We start from the raw sequence: 21,968 nt of genomic DNA, 5'->3' as shown, positions 1-21,968 counted from the left end.
CCTCAGAAACAGCTGATTACAACAACTGGCAAAAATAAAAGAAAAAACACTCACCGGCGCTTAATTACTGGCTCAGCTCTCCCAGACCGGCTGAACAACTCCGGAAACACCGGAGTGCAGCTCCTGCAGCTCTCCACACGAGGTGTGCTCTTTTTTTTTTTTTTTTTTTAAACTTTATTTGAGCCCTGCTGCTATAATCTGTATGGCACTCAAGGCTGCAGGATTAACACTGCAGCCGAGGCACAACGCTGCCCAAAACGGGAGAGCCAGTCGGGGGGAGGGACCCGGCCACCCGGGTGTGACACCCCAGAGGGGACAATGGCAGGCCCCACTGGACCTACCAACCCCTTGCACATCACAGAATTCCAGGCACAGGGATTAACACTGTTCTCCAGAAAACAACTGAAAATTAACTAATCTCACAACAAGGAACCTAAATCCTACCAGACCGGACAAGCTGCACAGGCTGCATGTCTACCCTCTGCTGAGACTGAGAAAATACTGGAGATAGATGGCTAGGCACAGGTTATATGTACTCAGTTTGAAGTTAGTGTTCTCAGTCTTCCTCTGCTGGTAGGCATGCATAACCCAAGCATCTTGACCGGTCTGGAGGGTTGCTGAGGAATTCCAGAGTTTAATTACTCGTTGAGTGAAGAAAAATGTTCTCCGATTCGTTTTAAATGTACTATTTTGTAGCTTCATTAAATGCCCCCTAGTCATAGTATTTTTGGAAAGAGTAAACAGATGCTTATCTACCCTTTCCACTCCACTCATTATTTTATAGACCTCTATCATTTCTCCCCTTAGCCATCTTTTCTCCAAGCTGCAATTTAAAATAACTGTGTCAGCAAATTTAATTACCTCATTAGTTACTCCCATCTCTAGGTCATTTATAAATATGTTAAAAAGCAGCAGTCCCAGCACAGACCCCTGCGGAACCCCACTATCTACCCTTCTCCATTGAGAATACTGACCATTTAACCCTACTCTCTCTTTTCTTTTAAAGCAGTTTTTAATCCACAATAGGACAGTATCTCCTATCCCATGACTCTCCAATTTCCTCTGGAGTCTTTCAAGAGGTACTTTGTCAAACGCATTTTGAAAATCCAGATAAACAGTATCAACCGGCTCACCTTTATCCACATGTTTGTTCACCCCTTCAAAGAAATGTAATAGATTGGTGAGGCAAGATTTCCCTTCAATAAATCCAAGTTGGTTTTGTTTCATTAATCCATGCTTTTGCATGCTCTGTAATTTTGTTTTAGTCTCTACTATTTTGCCCAGCACAGACGTCAGGCTCACCGGTCTAATTTCCTGGATGACCTCTGGACCACTGGCCACCCTCTGTCAGACCTGTGAGTTCTTGTACCGAGTGCTGCCGAGCCTGGTACTCGGACCAGGTTCTGCTTGGCGGCTGGACAACCCCGGGTTTCACCTGTGCTGACCGCCGTTCCCCAGAGGTTGAGCACCTAGGTGCGGGCGGCCTGCAGGGCTTACGAGATGGAGTAGGAAGCGGGGTGATGAACGTGTCGGCCAAACAGGCAGCAGGCAAGAGAGTAATCCAGGTACAGGCAGAGTCAGTAGTAGGCAGGCAGCAGCCACGAGAGTAATCCAGGTACAGGCAGAGTCAGTAACAAAGAGCAAAGTAGAGGAGAAGCACACTACTGAGCAAGTTAACACCTACCAAAGTAGAAGCCGAACCAAGGAGTCTAGGGAGAGCTCAGCTGATAAAGTGCTGGCATCTGACATCAGCAGGGAGAAGGGGCACAGCCATAGGACAAGAGTAGGGGAAGGAGGAACCAGAAGACCAATAAGAGAGAAGCAAGGGAAGTCAGGCAGAGGAAGAGCAGACCCAGGTGGGTGGAAGCAAAGCAATCAAGGAGCCTGGAAGCCAGGCAGAGAGAGAGCACAGCCAGGTGCATGGAAGCAAAGCAATCAAGGAGCCTGCAGCCAGAGAAGAACCATACACACATGGCTCAGGGCTGTGCCAGTCAAGTGTGAGTGTCAACGGGACCCTGTGCAGCCCGAGGACGCAACTTGCAACTTGCGTTGACGTAGGAGACATGACACCCTCCAATCTTCCGAAACTATGTTTGATTAAAGGTAAATTACGTATTATTTTTTTTTTGTTTGTTTTGTTACATTTGTACCCCGCGCTTTCCCACTCATGGCAGGCTCAATGCGGCAGGCAATGGAGGGTTAAGTACTAACAATAGTTCTACAAGTTCATTTTTCAATTCTAGCCGTACTCTGGGATGAATACCATCCGGTCCAGCTGATTTGCTACTCTTCTGGCACTGGTATCTCTCCCTCGGTGAAGACAAAAGCAAAGAATTAATTTAATCTCTCCACTATGGCTTTGTCTTCTTTAAGTGCCCCTTTTACCCCTCGGTCAACTAGAGGTCCAACTGATCTTTTGCTGGCTTCATGCTTTTAATGTACCTAAAAAAGTTTATATTATGTGTTTTTGCCTCCAATGCAATCTTTTTTTTTTTTTTTTTCAAAGGCCATCTTTGCTTTCCTTATCAGTGCTTTGTATTTGACTTGCTATTCCTTAAGCTGGTTATTATTTTCAGTTGGATCCTTCTTCCATTTTCTGAAGGATTTCCTTTTAGCTCTAATAGCTTCCTTCACCTCACTTTTTAACCATGCCGGCTGTAGTTTGGCCTTCCTTCCTACATTTTTAATACATGGAATGTAACTGGCCTGGGCTTCCAGGGTGGTATTTTTGAACAGCATAAAGAACAGTCAGAAAGAGACAGTCAAAAGTTGGAATGAGGTGATTCTTTTAACTCAGTAACTGTAAGCGATGGAGAAGCTCACAGTCTGCATCAGGGGTAAATTCTCTACAGACAAAAAAATCATAAGAAAGTATCCTATTAAAGAAAAGGTATACTATGTATTTTGAACAGCATCGACACCAGATAAAAAGTTTTGACCGTCGCAGCTGCTTCTCAAGTTTTTTTTCATAATTCTTCTCATTTTATCAGTCTCCTTTTTGAAAGATAAATGCTAACATTGGATTTCCTGTCTGTATTCCAGAGCCGATATCAAATCTGATCACATACCATGTAAAATGAGTTGTTGGGCAGACTGGATGGACCGTACAGGTCTTTAACTGCCGTCACTTACTATGTTACTATGATCATATTATGATCACTGTTATCAAGCAGCCCCAGCACCCCCAGCACCATTACCTCCTCCACCAGATCATACACTCCACCAAGGACTAAGTCTAGAATGTTTCCTCTTGTTGGCTCATATACCAGCTGCTCCATAAAAGAAATCCTTGATGTCATCAAGGAATTTTACCTCCCTAGAATGCCCCGATGTTACATTTACCCAGTCAATATCAGGGTAATTGAAATCACCAATTATTATTGTGATGCCCAGTTTGTTAGCCTCCCTAATCTTTGATAAGATTTCTACATCAGTCTGTTCATCTTGGCCAGATGGACGGTAGTACATTCCTATCACTATCCCCTTTACACATGGAATGTCAATCCATAGAGATTCCAAGATGTTTTATGTCCTGCATAATTTTCAGTCTGTTTGATTCGAGGCTCTCCTTAACATACAATGCTACCCCTCCATGAATTCAATCCACCCTATCACTATGATATAATCTGCACCCTGGTATGACAGTGTCCCACTGGTTATCCTCCTTCCACCAGGTCTCAGAGATGCCTATTATATCTAATTTTATATTTAGGCAATATATTCTAACTCTTCCATCTTATTTCTCAGGCTTGAACTATTTACATCTTGCTTGACAGTGATAAGCTGCAATCTTATTCTGCTTTTCATTTAAAGACACCTGGTCTATTTTGGTCTCTATTGCAACCTCGCTATCAAGATACCCTACATTCCCAGTTTTGGTGACAACTTTGAAAGATACCTTATCCCGAACCATGAGCTTTTGAACGACTGTTGGCCTTCCTCCAGATTCTAGTTTAAAGGCTGCTCTATTTCCTTTTTAAATGCCAATGCCAGCAACCTGGTCCCAGCATGATTAAGGTGGAACCCATCATTCCAGAATAGGCTCCCCCTTCCCCAGAATGTTGCCCAGTTCCTAACAAATGTAAAACTCTCCTCCCTACACCATCGTCTCATTCACGCATTGAGACTCCGGAGGTCTGCATGTCTCTTGGGCCCTTCGCGTAGAATGGGGAGCACGTCAAAAAATGCTACCCTAGAGGTACTGGGTTTGAGCTTTCTACCTAAGAGCCTAAATTTGGCTTCCAGAACCTCCCTCCCATATTTTCCTATGTCATTGATACCCACACGTACCAAGACAGCAGGCTCCTCTCTCCAGCATTATCCAAAATCCGATCTAGGTGATGCGCAAGGTCCGCCACCTTTGCACCAGGCAGGCAAGTGACTAGGTGATCCTCACATCCACACAGATATCTACATGCATAATAATCACCAACTACAACAGCCATTCTAACCCTTCCCTCCTAGGCAAAAGCTCCTGGAAATACATCCTCCGTGTAAGAGAATATTGTATCCCCTGGTGGGCTGGTCATGGCTAGAGGATTACTTCCATCTTCACCAGGCTAATGCTCTTCTTTGAGAAGACCACCCTCCTCCAAGGCTGCCAGACTGAAGGTGGGCCTTCTCTACAACAACTCTGCAGCCTCCTCTCTGTATTTCTGTCTCCCTCAGCTCCTCCTAAGTCTGCTACTCTAACCTCACGAGAACGAACTTGTGCTCCAAGAGCTAGGAGCTCTTTGCATCAAGCACATACATATATAACTTCTCACCAAATGGTAGATAATCATACACGTGATACTCAATGTAAAGATACCGATACACAAGGTCAGAGAGCCTGTGCCTGTTTGATATAGAAAACTGCAACTTGGTTGCTCATCTGCATCAAAGTATTGCGTCAGCAAGCAATGAACAAAAGAGACTCTTAGATTATGATGAAAGACCACCTGCTCCTAGTAATTTATATGCCCTTCTTTCTAAGCAGGAGTCCAAAGGTCTTGTATGTGGAGGCGAAGCAGATTGGTCCCCCCCCCCCCCCAAACCTTGATTAGATGTATCCCTTGTCAGAACTTACTGATACTGTGGCTGCTGGAGGAATCTGCTATGAAAAAAAAAAAAAAAAAAAAAAAAGAGCTGGAATGACTACCCACTGAAAAGCATGTGCTATTTTGTTGATCTTTACTTTGTGGATAATGGTTGCATATGCTGGTTCCTCTGTGCCCTGAGAAACCATTGTAGTGGGCACATGAACAAATTTGCAGATGGGGCCACATATATTATTATTTTGGCTATGTGTTCAAGGCAGCAAAAAAATTTCCTAGATATCTTAGTCTCTGTTGTAGGCAGCTTACAAGATCCTAGACAGCTTGAGCTCAATTCACTGGCAAGTAGAATAGGAAGAGGGATTGTCAAATATGCGCCCCTATGCAATATAAGGATTGTAAAGCAGTGTAATAAAATTTATCCTCAATGACAATGCCAAGATGTTGAAGCATCACTTTCATTGAGCAAGTCTGGACTGGCTGTTGTATTCACCCTGTTATAACAAACAGAAGAGGCAGTGATCTGCTCTCAAGTAAAATCAACAAAAAGAAAAGCAGACCAACTGATGTGGAGATTTTATTTCTCAAGAACCCAACATGGCCTCGTTTCAACTGTAAGGCTGCCTCAGAGATAGTTAAATACATATAAACCAATTAAAATCATACTCAAAATAAAACTGAAAAATTAATCAAAATTAACACACTGAATAAATTCAATATTTTGATAAATTCCAACACTTCACTGACACTTACCTCCTGGTGTACGGAGCATACAAGATCCTAGACAGCTTGAGCTCAATTCACAGCTGCATCTGTTTCATCCCTCTCCAAATCCCTAACAATGCTTGCCCGCTTGTAGCAGTTCAAAATGGTTGCCTGTATAACATGATTCCAGGCTTCTTTCTGCATATGTAGGGAATCCAATAGTGATAGATTACGAGCCAGTTTAACAGTTCGTTTATCCTTAGCAGTCTGGTCATCCATAATGCTCATCAGCCGACGTAGTACAAGAGACCGATAATGTTGTTTGAAATTGGCTATTATGCCCTGATCCATAGGTTGGATCAGAGAGGTAGTGTTTGGTGGCAGGAAGACCACCTTGACGTTAGACAGCCTGACATCATCCCTGTGTGCAGCACAATTATCACAAAGCAACAAAATCTGACGATTTTGTGTCCGCATTCTAGTGTCCAACTTCTTTATTAGCCACTGCTTCCAAATTTCCTCAGTCATCCATGAATTTGCGTTAGCCTTGTATGACACAGGAAGTCGCTTAACATTCTCGAAGCAACAGGGCTGTTTGTTCTTTCCAGTGACGAGTGGTTCCAACTTCTCACTCCCATCCATATTGCAGCAAAGGAGGATCATCAGTCGGTCCTTCGACGTTTTACTTCCTGTAGTTTCGGCTTGTTTGAATGCAAGTGTTCCATCAGGAATCGCTTGCCAGTAGAGACCGTTTTCATCAGCATTGAAAATGTCACGAGGTGCAAACTCATTCAAGATGGTAGGAAGAACTGAAACAACCCAATTTTCAGCACCAAAGTCATCAGCGTCTTGTTTCTCACCATGCTGTTTCTTGAATTTTATGCTGTTCCTCTCCTTCCATCTTTCCAACCACCCAACAGTGGCTTTGAATTCAGTTAGTCCAAGACTTTCAGCTAGCTGGTTAGCTTTTTCCATAAGCAGTGGACCACTGACAGGAAACTGCTCCTGACTCGAGAAAACCACCGAAGAAGAGCATCTTCTACCTCCTCAGCTTTTCCCCGCCCGTTTTCATTGTGGATTTGTATTTGTTTTGCCAGTCTTTCTGCTTCAAGACACGTGAAATTTGACTGGGATTGGCACCATATTCTTTAGCAGTAGATGCTTGGCTGTTTGTTTTCTAATTTTTTTAAAGAACTTCTATTCGTTCAGCCAGTGTTAAAGTCTTACAGTTCTGCCGCGATGACGACCCCGGTGTACGCTCTAACAACATTCTTTCGCTTTTCTGCCTGTGGCAGTTAAAGAGGCAGTAAATTTGAAATCTCATTGGTTGTCACGCGCCAATCAGCTTAAATATTCCACGCGCGCGCTTATGCGAAGTCTGTCCTGCAGAGGAGCGGTTTTGAACCATGCATATAAGTGAATCGCACACACACCTTTTTCTAAACAGGTAGCTGCATAGAATATTGCTTTTGTTTATCGTGGTAGTACTTGAGAGTTTACATAGCAGAAATTTGGAATAAGATAAATTTAAAAACAAAAATCTTTTGCATGCAAGAGTGACAAAATTTTTTACATACCAATGCTGGGTGGGCTACCGTAATTCACAGGCATTTCAGGCGGTCTACCTCGATGAAGAGCAGCAAAGGCAGAGCCCTTCCACTGAATATTCTTGCAATCTTTAAAAACAAAATTTATCAAATTTAATTTTAGATTCTAAAAACATGATCCAACATAATCTAATTACTAAAATAAAACATTTATGGTACACTGAAAATGTGGTTAATTATTTTTAAAAATTAGGTATTTCCTTTCTCATCTTTCATATGGCCTCAAATCTCCCCTTAACCATTTTTTGTCCTTTACCCTGCTACAAATAAATAGCATTACCAGAACACCAACCTCACTTAGCTCAATCTAGGTATATAATCTTTGGGGATGGAGGATACGTGGAGGGAGAGAAAACCCTGCAACTGTGATTTTGCCCAGTATTTGAGAGCTTCAACAGGCAAGGAAGTGTGGGCTCTTTTAAAAAAACAAAAAAAAAAACCACATATTAAAATGGACAACTTTCAATGTATACTAGTCCCCCCCACCCCCACATCTAAATGTACAATATATTGGTCAGACTTTGTGGATTAGAGTGGCTTACAAACAAAATCACACACACACAGCTCAAAAGCTGGCTTCACTCCTCTTACAAGGGTCTGGTGCTGCATTCAACTCTTCAGGATCCAATGACAAAGCTAGGATAACCAAAGGTAATTTTGGTTTTCAATTCACCACCACAATCAAACCAAATGCAAACACTCCACTCCATGGTTAATCCAGGAATGACCATATTCAAGAGTATAACTAGGCCAACTATCTTCAGAGTGGGTAACATCATACTTGATGGTTTTTCAGAACTCAGACAGCTTTCCAATCCCCATGACTTCCTGAGTGGGTTCTGGACAGGTCTGGCAGAACTAAAAGGAAAGGAAAGGAAATTAATAGCTAAATTTAGATTTCACCTTCCATATCGTTTCTACCAGACCAGTTCAGAGCAGTGGGATGTATCCATCTCCAACCAGACTAGGAGGGAAGAATTCATAACAGTTCTCAGAATTCCTGCATCCAAAGCACTCCTGGTATATACACTCAAAAAGGCATTTAGAAAAGGAAACAATAGAGGCAAGGAAGACCTAGAGGATAACGGCAGGTGAGCTAGTTTTACCAATGCCTGTGCCTTTTGTTAATATATGGCCTAGCTTTAAGGCTACCACTGGAATAGTGATGGCCAAAGCTATGCAGCCTAGAACAACTGAAAAAAATACTGACTAGGCCAAACAGCAAGCAAGTGATTTAATATTTGAGAATCTGCAAAAAGCAGGTCTGAACAATGAATCCTGGCACAAATTGGTACAATTTTTAAATCAAATATAGCACCTGTAATGAAAGATCAGATGAATAAAATGGAGCTTATTAGTTTTGGTATACAATGATACAGAGGTAATACAGAGTTCATGAGAAGGTATGAAAAGTATGAAAAGTATTGCAGCCGGAAGATGTGAAACTGTTATCTCAACGCTTCCCAAAACATGTTGATAATTAGCAGTAGCTGAGAACGGAAGGAGTTGGGTACATCAGATAGCAGATCGCATGGGAAAGTATGATCTCAGAAAGTGAGAAAGATTAGGAGCAAGGTTTCTCACCATTCACTTCTATGGAGAGGTTTGTGTATAAAAGAGGGGAGATTTTGGCTTAGTTTGAGAGTCTTCTCCGAAGCTTCTGTCAGACGGCGAAGCCCTGTGCGGCTGAAACCAGAATCTGATGTCTGTATTTGTATCAACTTGAAGACTTGTGTTTGGGTAAGAAATAAAATGTATCTATCTATCTAAACCTATCTCTGTCTTTATTTTTATTGATTCTATCTTCTCTTTACCTTACATTTAGCCTACAAGGTAGATCATATACAAGTGACACTCAGTCTTTGCAGAAACTTAGACAGATGTTTAATAAGATTTATGTGGGAACATAAATGGCCCAGAGTATATCTAGATCCAGAAAACAAACAGAAAGCAGTAATTATGGGAATTAGTTTTCAATTACGGCTCCTAATGCCACCCCAGAATAGACCTTGTGATTGGGTGACAATGGAGGTCAGAGAAACTATACAGAATCTGTTATATGAAATAAGTACCTTTAGTCCCCCGTATGACAGAGTCAGAAAGAGGTCTATAAAGAGGGAATTAAAAACAGTGGTGAGCCCCGAACGCTGACAGTACTCGCTATCCTTCTTTATCTTCTTTTGAACGCAAGAGGGGATACTTAATTTTGTGCGTTCAAAGGTTCTATGTTTTCTTTCTCTTATCTTTCCTTGCTGTTATTCCTTCATTTTGTTCCTCTTCCTTTTTCTCCTTCTCCCTATCACGGACACTGCCCACTTTAGGGGTATTGGGCACTATTGTTCTGTCCAATTTTCTTGTTCTTACCCCTGTCTTTTATCTACTCTTCTATTTTTCTGTCTCCTTTCTTTGTTCTTTGCAGGTTCCCTTCTTTAGCGCTAAACTTGCACACTTTTTCTGACCCCTATCTTACATACTCTTCTATCTTCTTGCTGTCTTCATGCCCTGCGCTGAACTAACACACCTGCTTCTCTGCCCTTGTCTATGCTGATCTCTATTTGCGTTCAAACCTTCGTTTCTGTCTTTCAATATTCTGTTCTGTTTTTTCTCACCCTCTTTTCTTTCTCCTATCCTGTCTATCTCTTTGATTTGCGTGATGTGCGCAAGAGTGTGCTTGTTGTGTGAATGGTGCATAACAACGAATCCAGGCGACTGCGATTTGGGTTTTGCTGTAAGCTTATTTCAATGTTCAAAATCTTTGGATTGGTCTTTATGCTAGCATTCTCGCTTAACAATCCTTAGAGATTGCGCATTTTCTGCTTCCAATCCCACCCTGTGTTCTGTCTTAATCCCTCCTTTTCAAATCCCTGTCCCCTTGTTCTCACTATGTATTCTGTTCTTTCTTCTTCTGTCGACCTTATTTTCCTCCCCAATCCCTTTTCCTGTTCTCCTTCATCCTAACTTCTTCTGCCTACCTCTTCCTATTAGTCCCCTGGGTCTAATCCTGCTCTTTCTCTTCTGTATGTTCCCGTATCGGGGGAATTTCCTTTACTCTAGGAGAACAGCACGCTTTAAGATTGCTCTCCCTTAAAATCCTTCTGGTTTCTCTGTTCTTATAATCACTCTTCCAAACTGACAGACAGCCCCCACCTTTCCACATCTGCTACTGCCTTCACTCTGTGTGTGCGACTCTATTCCTCCTCATTCTTTCTGTTGCACTTCCTACAACTTTCTTATTCAGCTGAAAACAGTAATTACGGTGTTCAGCTTTGTAGCTGCTTACCGTCGTCCAACTGCTGTTTTCCTCTTATCTAATCAGTTCCTTCAGTCTTCTGAACTATGCTTTTTCTCTAACCACTCAGCCCACAGCCCCCCCTTCCTGTCCACACTTTTCTCGGCTCTTTTTCATAGTGCAGCATGAATAACTGCGTAGTATCTCTTATTCCGTTCTTTTTCCTTTTGCATCTTTGTGTGTGTCTTTGCACTCTGTCTGAATTGTATTTTTGTGTGAACTATCCTGTTCCGTCTCTGCTTTTCTTATTTCTCATTTCCACCTGTCAAAATCTTTATTATTTACTGCGTAGTTCAACTGATTGCTCTTTTTCACAGCTGTTCAGTCCTGTGCTCTCACCCCACCCCATAGCCATTTTTCTTTCCTTAAGTCCAATCTGAATCCCTTCTTCCACAACATTTTGTTCTTGTCCCCCTTTTTCTGCCAAAATAATCCTCCCTGCCCTCCTCTCTGATGCTCTACCGACTCCTACACTATATGTCTGCGGTCCGTGTAAAATTTATAAGGCTGTGACCCGCACGGTACCAATTGGGGTAACTTGATACACCTTACATACACCTTTTTGGCTTCTTGTGCAAACCAGAAATCATTTTTTTTTATTATTATTTTTTGATTTCCTAGAAAACTTTTCTTTTTCCTTCTCAGTCCCATGTGCTGTGAGGTTTGATTCTCTTTCCGGAACAAAGCTTATTACATTACTAGTAAATATATACTCCCTCTTGGGCTTCGAATCTGCCTTTGTAAATCTATTTAAACTTGCCCGAAGAGGTGTAAGTTCTAAACCCCTTTTTCTCACATTTTTTAATATCCTTATCCAGGCTTCCGAAACTGCCATTTCTTTCGGTAGCTTTTAAAGGTTTTCCCTAACAAGTAGTTCACTATCTCAAGGACATGAGAATCTGGGAAGCTTGCCCACTTTAGCTGCCTTATCAGTCCAGCACTGCTTCGGCAGAGGAGGCTCTACAGTTCACTTTTAAAAGCTCAGAAAGTGATTTTTTCTTCTCCCCCTTTTCCGTTCGTTTTTTGTCCCTGTTCTATACTGAAGTGGTACAAGTTAAACAGTCATTTACACAGGTATTCTTTTTAACCTCTAACTAACTCCCTCTCTTATCTTTTTCGTATCTTTCATATCCGGTTTCATCTCTTGAAACTAGTAGAACTTTTTTCCCAACATATTCTCGACGATGGACTTATGCAAGGGTCCTTCTCTTAACGCCAATGAGATTTATGATTCCCTATCTCTAGATTTTCAGACTAGCTAAAACTGTTCTACAAGGTTAAGTTTGTCTTGCATGATTGCTTTTGTACTGCTTGCCCTAGCTTCCTTCCTGTTCTGCTCTACCACCCTCAAGCTTTCTTTTCATAGTTTGCTGTGCGGCAGCCTTAGTATACACGGTAAAGTTAAGGTGCCTTACCCGATGAGCTTACATGTTTTTTTCCCCTTTTAAAATAATTTTTTTTGCTTGCTACTTCTGGATTAGATTTCAGAGGTTCTTTCTAGGAACATGCCATATTTATTATTTCCTTTTCCCTTTTTTCCTTTATTTCTTAATATTTCTGTCTACTTTATTCTACTAGTGTCATGCAATTAACTTTGATACCGATGTCTGGGACTTACATGCATTGAAGGGGATCCTTCAATGGATGACGGCATCTTAATTATTAGGGTCAGACTTCCATTACTAGGTCCCGGTATTATACATATTGGGTGATGTTGTTCACTACCCGTTATATCATATCTTCCTCTCCGCACCCAACACCAGATACTGGTGATCTGACATCTATTCAGATCTCTGGTAAGGACTTTCCGTCCGAAACAAACCTTTCTATTTTGCGGTTGACCTCCCTATGCCACCGAGAGTTCGGAAGGGCATAGTGATCCCACCAACTGTTGTCTTTCTCAATTGATTTTCTGCGCTGGAGAGTACATTGCATGAATCGTGAGTATATTTTCATTTATTGTATGTGTTACTATTAAGTTTGCCGTTGTATACTTTCATGGCCTGTTGGATTAGCTCTAATTCAAATGTTTTATTTTACCAAATTTAGGATTAAGATTTTGTCCTCAGTACACAGGGACGCCTCTGTATGTGGGACAATAACTTTGTATGTGTATGAGTGTGGTTTTCCTTTTCTGTTTGTGTGCTGTGACTTGTGATTGGCTACTGGAATATTTATTTTCATATATTTTTTGTTTTTTTATACCCTAAACAATTCCTTAACCGTGCACAATTCCAATGATTGGTTTCGAACTACATCTAAACATATCTTGCTTCCTCTTCTGAACTTTAAGTTTTCTACTTATCAGGATTAGGTTACTGTTTCAATTTTATGTTTATATGTTGCTGTGTGTCCTGTGATAAATGACATAAATTACACCAGCTATTTATTAAGGGATCATTTCTTTAGTTTTAAATTAATGCTTTAAGGTTACTTTGAGAGATTGCCTATCAACTGCAGTGGTACTAAATCTCAACGGAGTGTTTTTTTCCCAGGATTGTATATTATTTCATTTAAACAATGTTTGTTTGATTTGTGACGTGATGTTAAATACCTGATTGTTTCGTCTGATGTATAGTCCTATTTTCAGTCACCATAATATCCACTGCTTGCATTGAGCAGTAAACCCAAATTAGACACAGGAAACACCGTTATTTCGTGATTTCCTTAAGACCGAATGACAGAAATTAACCCTTGTAGTTCTTATTTTCTCTACAGGTCATCTTTAATTCATTACATGTCTCAGATTTTTAATGACTGGATGGGTTTTTCTGTGATTCTGTGTTATCCTTGCTACTCTTTGTTTAGAATTCAATTTACAATGTAGGCTTACAAGCCGTTCCATTTATCATACTGGTCTATATGAACATATCATGCTGGTCAATTTATGCATTTATTGCATTAATAAAAATTATTATTATATCCTTGAATTTTGAATTTTACTAAAATGTTTTAAGAAATGCTCCTACGTGTCTCCTGCTTATAAATTGGCTCCTCCTCTGTATTTAAAATATACTCTAAATTGTAAATTGATTCTTGGGAATATATAAGCTTATTTCTAGCTATCCCTCTGATTGTGAATCTTGATATGCTGTCATAATTTAGGGCCCAAATTGTGAAAGCATAGAAAGGATCAGTTTAAAATTTAATATAATTTTTATTTTCCAAATTGGCTGTGAACTATTACAGAGGACTATAGGTTATTGTCCTTCTCATTTGACCTATTTAACCTTGTAAAGGTCACGTGAGGAGGCCTCATAGAAATATATGGTTTTTACATCTTTCTTTTCTGATATTGGCTTTTCTCTATCTTTTAAAATATCATGTTAAAGGCTGCATTTTCCTGGAGCAGACTCTGACCACAATGTTTCCTCAGACTCTGCTTACTTCCTATGCGAGCAACATCTAATCTACATGGGAAAAAAAAAAATTGTTTTCTATTTGTAACTTATGATTTTATATATTGAAACTACGCTCCACCTATTGGTGCCCCAAGGAACTAGCAATGCATTCTTTGACTTTTCTTTCTAATGATCCTGTACTAAGATTTAACTACTAGGCATTACTCGTATCATCTCTATTTATTAAGTCCTGTAGGATGAGTGAAGACTGCAAATCCAATTCCTGATCTACCGCCTCTATTCCAGTTTAGTACTTCTACTGCAACTGACCTCTGGCCAGAAAAAGGAGCACCAACTTCTCCAATGAGAATTTTCTTTTGTCCAAATGATGTCATTAATTTAGACCTGCTTGGTTATGCTCTTAAATATTCTGCTGTATTAAATATTTTTGCAGGCTCATCTTTTCCAGAACTTACATGGCACTTTACGTATGAGCTCTCTATTACAACAGACAGCGACCGTGATTTCAGAAGATACTTCCATCACCTGGACTAGTTATGAGTTTTAAATCTCTGCACATTAGTCTTCTGCTTTGACCATGACTGTTTCCTAAGCTACCCTTCTTTCTGAATCATCTAGCTCGTAAGTCCTGCTGGCCTCCTGCAGCTGAGGGCTCAACCCTTGGTGAATGGTAGTCATCGTAGGTGAAGATTCCATATCTATTGGCGATAGATTGCGATGCATTGCCCTCCATATATCAATAGTTGAACATTTACCATCATCTCTAAATTCTAATTGTTTTTTTTTAATCTTCTCTTTTGTTCCATATACTTTACCATTGTTATTTGATCATGCCTTTGTAATAATTACCAATCTGTCTTGCATTTATGTAAATTGGCTTTTCATTATTGAACCCTTCTAGTTTCCCTTTTGCTTTTGCACTTAATTAGCACTGTTTTCTCCATGTTGACATTGTCTTTCATGTCTATTCAATTCACACTGATTATGCCCACTAAAATATAGCAATGTATCATTCAGGCATACAGTTACTTTGCTTATTCCTTTACCAACCTCTGACTCTTGATGGACTGATTATGATGGTGTATGCCTAGAATAAAGACATGAAAAGATCCCACTTTGTACACCACAAGTACGTCTTCAAAATCTATCCTGGCCCAAATGATGTTAGATCCCCCAAGGTTGTGGCAATGACCTTTACACCTTGCAAACTACTGGACCACAAGTCTTGGGTCCAAGTGAAAGATATACGTGTTTACTCAGCCGCAGAACCAGATGTTACGAGCCTAACCATCTCAAGACCGGCAACTTCCTTCAGCAAGCCAGCCTGAAAACCCAGCCCTGTTGGATCTTCCAGAACTCCGTCCAGATTCTTCAACGCTTCCACCGCCTCAACCATGATCGATGAAAGAGAATTTAGAACTGATACTTAATTTGAGAATTACTGTTGCTGTTTATGGACATTATAGATTCATATTATGTTTTATTTTCAGTTTAGCAATAATCCTGTCTAGATATTGAAAAGGTTTTATTTTTATTTTCCTATTATTTCCTTTAATTGTTCTAATTGTTTTTCCACGAGTTTCCCCGTTATTTCTGTTTATGTAATTTAAATTGAAGTCGATATTGCTCAGATACAAGGGTAACATCAAACCCTAATACTGGCTCTGATATCATAATGTAGGTGTAAACTCTGTTAGTATCAACCTGTTATGCAATTGTTTAACTTTGGTGTAGGCTTACTTGAGCTGCATGTCTTTCTGTAGGTTTGACTAAGCTCCAAGAGGGGTAACGGATATATACAATGCTTCCCATACTTCCAGGTCATTATGCATATGTCAAGATCCATGCATGACCTTGGTTAATATAAATTTTCCTAGGATTGACCATTTTTGCTGTATGAGGCAACCTCATACTTGCTATCCACTTATTAGTGCTCATGATTGGATACCAATGATGAGTACTAGTAAGGTCCAGGAATCCCGACCTGTTTAAGGATTCTGAATACCTACAACCTTAAACAGCCTGCAATCAGAGTACTATTTGTTGAGCCCATAACAATGCTTAATCAAAACCATTATTCCTTCCAAGGACCACTGAGACAGATACATTGGATTATCTCCCCATGCACTATGCTACAGATACAATAGAAGCCATAGAAAGACCTGAAAGTGTTTATTAGTATGATCCACCTGAAATTGCTATTACCCGCATACCTATATTTCATGGGATTTTGTAAATGAGCTCATGGATTAGTCCCATTCATAAAAACATTTCTCGCTACAGGTTTGAGTAAGTCTCAACCGAAAACTAAACAAATTGTACCAGTTGACCTTAAGACTCAGATAATTTTATGGCCTCATAGAATACCTTCTGGAATGGATGGTACCAAGGTACGTTAACCCTGGTGTCACCCTATGGGATAGGGTGAAGAGGGGAATGTTAATATATGGCCTAGCTTTAAGGCTACCACTGGAATAGTGATGGCCAAAGCTATGCAGCCTAGAACAACTGAAAAAAATACTGACTAGGCCAAACAGCAAGCAAGTGATTTAATATTTGAGAATCTGCAAAAAGCAGGTCTGAACAATGAATCCTGGCACAAATTGGTACAATTTTTAAATCAAATATAGCACCTGTAATGAAAGATCAGATGAATAAAATGGAGCTTATTAGTTTTGGTATACAATGATACAGAGGTAATACAGAGTTCATGAGAAGGTATGAAAAGTATGAAAAGTATTGCAGCCGGAAGATGTGAAACTGTTATCTCAACGCTTCCCAAAACATGTTGATAATTAGCAGTAGCTGAGAACGGAAGGAGTTGGGTACATCAGATAGCAGATCGCATGGGAAAGTATGATCTCAGAAAGTGAGAAAGATTAGGAGCAAGGTTTCTCACCATTCACTTCTATGGAGAGGTTTGTGTATAAAAGAGGGGAGATTTTGGCTTAGTTTGAGAGTCTTCTCCGAAGCTTCTGTCAGACGGCGAAGCCCTGTGCGGCTGAAACCAGAATCTGATGTCTGTATTTGTATCAACTTGAAGACTTGTGTTTGGGTAAGAAATAAAATGTATCTATCTATCTAAACCTATCTCTGTCTTTATTTTTATTGATTCTATCTTCTCTTTACCTTACATTTAGCCTACAAGGTAGATCATATACAAGTGACACTCAGTCTTTGCAGAAACTTAGACAGATGTTTAATAAGATTTATGTGGGAACATAAATGGCCCAGAGTATATCTAGATCCAGAAAACAAACAGAAAGCAGTAATTATGGGAATTAGTTTTCAATTACGGCTCCTAATGCCACCCCAGAATAGACCTTGTGATTGGGTGACAATGGAGGTCAGAGAAACTATACAGAATCTGTTATATGAAATAAGTACCTTTAGTCCCCCGTATGACAGAGTCAGAAAGAGGTCTATAAAGAGGGAATTAAAAACACTTTCTGAAAAGTTCTGAGAGAAAAAGAGGACATTTCTCTGGGTAAATGACATTATTTTGCTCTGTGCTTAGTAACATAAATTGGGTTTAAAGGACGAATTATAGACTGATAGAGTTAAGAATTTGAAAAAAAAGCAAAAAAAAAAAAAAAAAAAAAAAAAAAGCAAACTTTAACGTCTCCTTACCCTTTTTCCCCTAGTTTTAAAACTTGAATTTTCTGTCACAGTATTAACAGAGTGAACTAAGCCCTGCTGTGCCTTCTAGAGTCTGTCTTAGAAAAAAAAATGAAAGAAAGAGAAGCAAGCATTATTAACTAGTTTCCATAGTGTACAACTCTATTCCCCATAGTTTTAAACTGAAACTTTCACTAGAGGGAGAGGTAGAAACAGCCAAAAGTATTAAAAAGGATAGTAGCAAAGCTCAAAACTTTGTCCTAAAATAAAGAAAAATTTCCACTCTTTCCCTGCTGAAGAGGTAGCACTGATACTGACCTGAATTAGATGTTAGGGTGTGAGGAAGTGCAATAGTTGCAAAGCTTATTAAGGCCAATCTGATTACTGGGTTAGCCTCAAAAGGTTGCAGCAGTACCCTTAGAAACCAAACTATATAGAGGAGAAAGGTCCCTTAACTTTCTTTCTGAAGTTCTGAGAGAAGAGGACATTTCTCTGGGTAAGTAAATTTTCCTCAGTGCTTAGTAACAAAGATTGAATTTAAAGGAGGAATTATAGGTTACTGATAAACACAATTAACATAAAAATAAAAAAAAAATAAAAAAAAAGAGGAGTAGACTATTAACTAGTCTCCATACCCTTTTCCCTATAGTTTTAAAACTTGAATTTTCTGCCACAGCATTAACATAGAAGACTCTAGAAGGCAAAGCAGGGCCTACTTCAGTCTTACTCCCACTCCTAGTTCAACTCTTCATTTATAGTCAATTCTTCTAATTAGGACAACCGGGGGGGGGGGGGGGGGGGGGGAGTTTTTATTAGTATTTTAATTACATAATCACTTTCTAAGAAACACTAAATAAATTACACATTTCATATAATCTTAAGGCTCTTTATATTTATCTAATATCTCTCAGTACCTTAAGTTTTAAATAAGCAACTAATACTCAGATGCACAGAGTAGTCTAGCAGCAAGAGGGGTAATAGTCAGTCTTTTGCACAGAGCGTCACATGTATGATTATCTCCCAGTTAGTGAGAGGTTATATGTGTGTGCTCGATGCAGAGGACTCCTAGCTCTCAGAGAACGAGTCTGTTCTCTTGAGGCTAGAGTAGAGGAGGAGCTAAGAGACAGAGAGGTACATAGAGGAGATCTACATGGACGCTATAGAGAAGTCCCATCTCCAGTCGGGCAGCCCCATTGCTGGCTTGAAGGTGGGAGGTGTCCTAAAAGAAGACCACCACCATGGTGAAGCTGGAAGTAATCCTTTAGCCAGGACCAGCCCACCAGGCGACGCAATATCCTAGCACCAAGGATGTGTCTTCAGGAGCTTAAGCCCAGAAGGGAAGGGCTAGGATGGCTGTTGTAGTTGGTGATTCAATTATTAGGCATGTAGGCAGCTGGAGGATGTGAGGCTCACCTAATCATTTGCTTGCCTGGTGATGAGGTGGCAGACCTCATGTGTCGCATAGATAGGATTTTAGATAATGTTGGGAAGGAGCCGGCTGTTTTGGTACATGTGGGTACCAATGAAGTAGGAAAATGTAGGAGGGAGGTTCTAGAAGCCTTAGGTAGAAAGCTCAGATCCAGAACCTCTAGGGTAACTTTTTCAGTACTCCCCAATTCCACACACAGGGTCCAACAGACAGGCAGAGCTCAGGAATCTCAATGCATGGATATGGCAATAGTGCAGGAAGGAAGGTTTAATGCAGGGCAGAGGGTTTTAGATTTCTTAGGAACCAGACAACATTCAAGGCAAGGGTGAGCCTATTCCAGAATAATGGATTCCACCTTAAACAGGGTGGGACCAGGCTGCTGGCATTTAAAAAGGAGATAGAACAGCTTTTAAACTAGAAACTGGGAGAAGGCTGACAGTCATTCAAAAGTGCATGGATCAGAACCAAGATATCTATCAAAGATATCACCAAAACAGGGAAGAAAGAGTATCCCGATAGCGAGATTGCAAGAGAGACCATAGCAGACATCTTTAAATAAAAAGCAGAAAGATTTTCAAGATTGCAAACTATCACTGTCAACTGCTGAGCAAGATAACACAAACATAGGGACCTATTTGCTAAGGTGTGCAAACGTTTTTAGCACATGCTAAACACACCCATATATTCCAATGGGCGTCTCCAGCATTAACGCACCCTAAAAAAATACTAGCTCACATATAGCACAGCTTGGTAAGCAGGGCCCATAGTCTGAAATATCTATATGCAAATATCAGAAAACTAAGAAATAAGATGGGAGAGTTAGAATATATTGCACTAAATGAAAAGTTATGTATAATAGACATCTCTGAGACATGGTGGATAACCAGTGGGACACTGGCATACCAGGGTACAAATTACATCGCAGTGATAGGATGGATCGAACTGGTGGAGGGGTAGCAATGTATGTTAAGGACAGCCTCAAATCAAATAGATTGAAAATTCTGCAGGGCATAAAACATCTTAGAATCTCTATGGATTGAAATTCTATGTGTGAAGGGAAAAGGATAGTGAAAGGAGTCTACTACCATCCACCTGGCCAGGATGAACAGACTGATCAGTAGAAATCTTATCAGAAATTAGGGAGGCTAGCATGGATTCATGAGAAAGATACAAAGCATGGATTTAGTGAAGGGAAATCTTGCCTAACCAAACATATTTCTTTGAAGAGGTGAACCGGCTGATATAGTGTATCTGGATTTTCAAAAGGCATTTGAAAAAAGTACTCATGAACGACTCCAGAGGAAATTGGAGACTCATGGGATAGGAAAATAGTGTTCTATTATGGATTAAAAACTGGCTAAAAGAAAACAGGAGTAAGGTTAAATTGTCAGTATTCTCAATGGAGAAAGGTAGATAGTGGGGTTCCCCAGGGGTCTATGCTGGGACCGCTGCTTTTTAATATTTATAAAATGATCTAGAGATGGGATTAACTAGTGAGGTAATTAAATTTATGACACATGCTTGAAGGACAAGACATTTCTCAATAGATGAAAAGGTAAAATTATGTATCATACCTGATAATTTTCTTTCCATTAATCATAGCTGATCAATCCATAGACTGGTGGGTTGTGTCCATCTACCAGCAGGTGGAGATAGAGAGCAAACTTTTGCCTCCCTATATGTGGTCATGTGCTGCCGGAAACTCCTCAGTATGTCGATATCAAAGCTCCATCCGCAGGACTCAGCACTTAGAGAATTACACCCACGAAGGGACACTCTGCCCAGCTCACCACCGCCGAAACGGGGGAGGGGAATTAACCCAGCTCATCCCCACACAAGTGGGGGAGGGGAATCCGTCCAGCTCATCCCCGCGGAGCGGGGGAGGGACACCACACCCGCCGATGCGGGGGGATCTGGCTTATCCTGCAACCGCAACCGCGGGAGGAGCTGACTGACCCTAACACCGCCAAAGCGGGAGGGGTACAAAGCTGCCCTACAGCCGCACGAAGCGGGAGGGAGTGCCGGCAGAATTTAAATCTCAATCCAGCCCCGTAAAACGGAGGGGAGAGGAATGCAGCAGCTCACTAACACAAACTCGTCTCAACTCTTGAAGAATCCAAGTGAAAAAACTTGAACACGAAGTCTTTCTGAAGTAACTGAAGACTAAACTTGAACCTGAAATGCAACCAGAATAAAAACAGTACAGATATCTGGGAGGGGCTATGGATTGATCAGCTATGATTAATGGAAAGAAAATTATCAGGTATGATACATAATTTTACCTTCCATATCATCAAGCTGATCAATCCATAGACTGGTGGGATGTACCGAAGCAGTACTCACCCAGGGCGGGACATTGAAATCCCTGACCTCAACACTGAAGCTCCAAACCGGGCCTCCGCCCGTGCAGCCACAGTCAAGCGGTAATGCTTGGAGAATGTATGAGCCGAGGCCCAAGTTGCCGCCTTGCATATCTCCTCCAAGGAGACGGACCCGGCCTCTGCCATCGAGGCCGCCTGAGCTCTAGTGGAGTGAGCCTTCAGCTGGATAGGCGGCACCTTCCCCGCGGCCACATAAGCTGCTGCAATGGCTTCCTTGACCCATCTTGCCACTGTAGGCTTAGCAGCCTGCAGACCCTTACGAGGACCTGCAAACAGGACAAACAGATGATCCGATTTCCGGAACTCATTGGTCACTTCCAAGTATCTGATGATGACTCGTCTCACATCCAGATATTTAAGAGCAGAGTACTCCTCTGGGTAGTCCTCCCTACGAAAGGAAGGGAGACAGAGCTGCTGATTCACATGGAAGCGAGAAACAATCTTGGGCAGGAAGGAAGGCACTGTGCGAATAGTCACTCCTGCCTCAGTGAACTGCAGAAAGGGCTCTCGACATGAGAGCGCCTGGAGCTCGGAAACTCTT

The 21,968-nt window shown here is 40.9% G+C and overlaps 1 protein-coding gene across 2 annotated transcripts in view; it reads right to left on the bottom strand.

Annotated features, from left to right (window-relative positions):
- BRWD1 (bromodomain and WD repeat domain containing 1) overlaps positions 1-21,968 on the bottom strand; it is a 523,732-nt gene that overhangs the window by 462,942 nt on the left and 38,822 nt on the right. For both annotated transcript variants that reach the window (XM_030203838.1, XM_030203839.1), the window contains exon 6: positions 7,319-7,417. In XM_030203838.1, coding sequence (XP_030059698.1) covers positions 7,319-7,417 — 99 coding nt within the window. The remainder of the gene's footprint in view (positions 1-7,318; positions 7,418-21,968) is intronic.

This window comes from Microcaecilia unicolor, chromosome 5 (assembly GCF_901765095.1).
Source record: "Microcaecilia unicolor chromosome 5, aMicUni1.1, whole genome shotgun sequence".
Lineage (NCBI taxonomy): Eukaryota > Metazoa > Chordata > Amphibia > Gymnophiona > Siphonopidae > Microcaecilia > Microcaecilia unicolor.
Note: the sequence above shows the minus strand (reverse complement) of the source record. Positions and strands in the feature narration are given on the sequence as shown.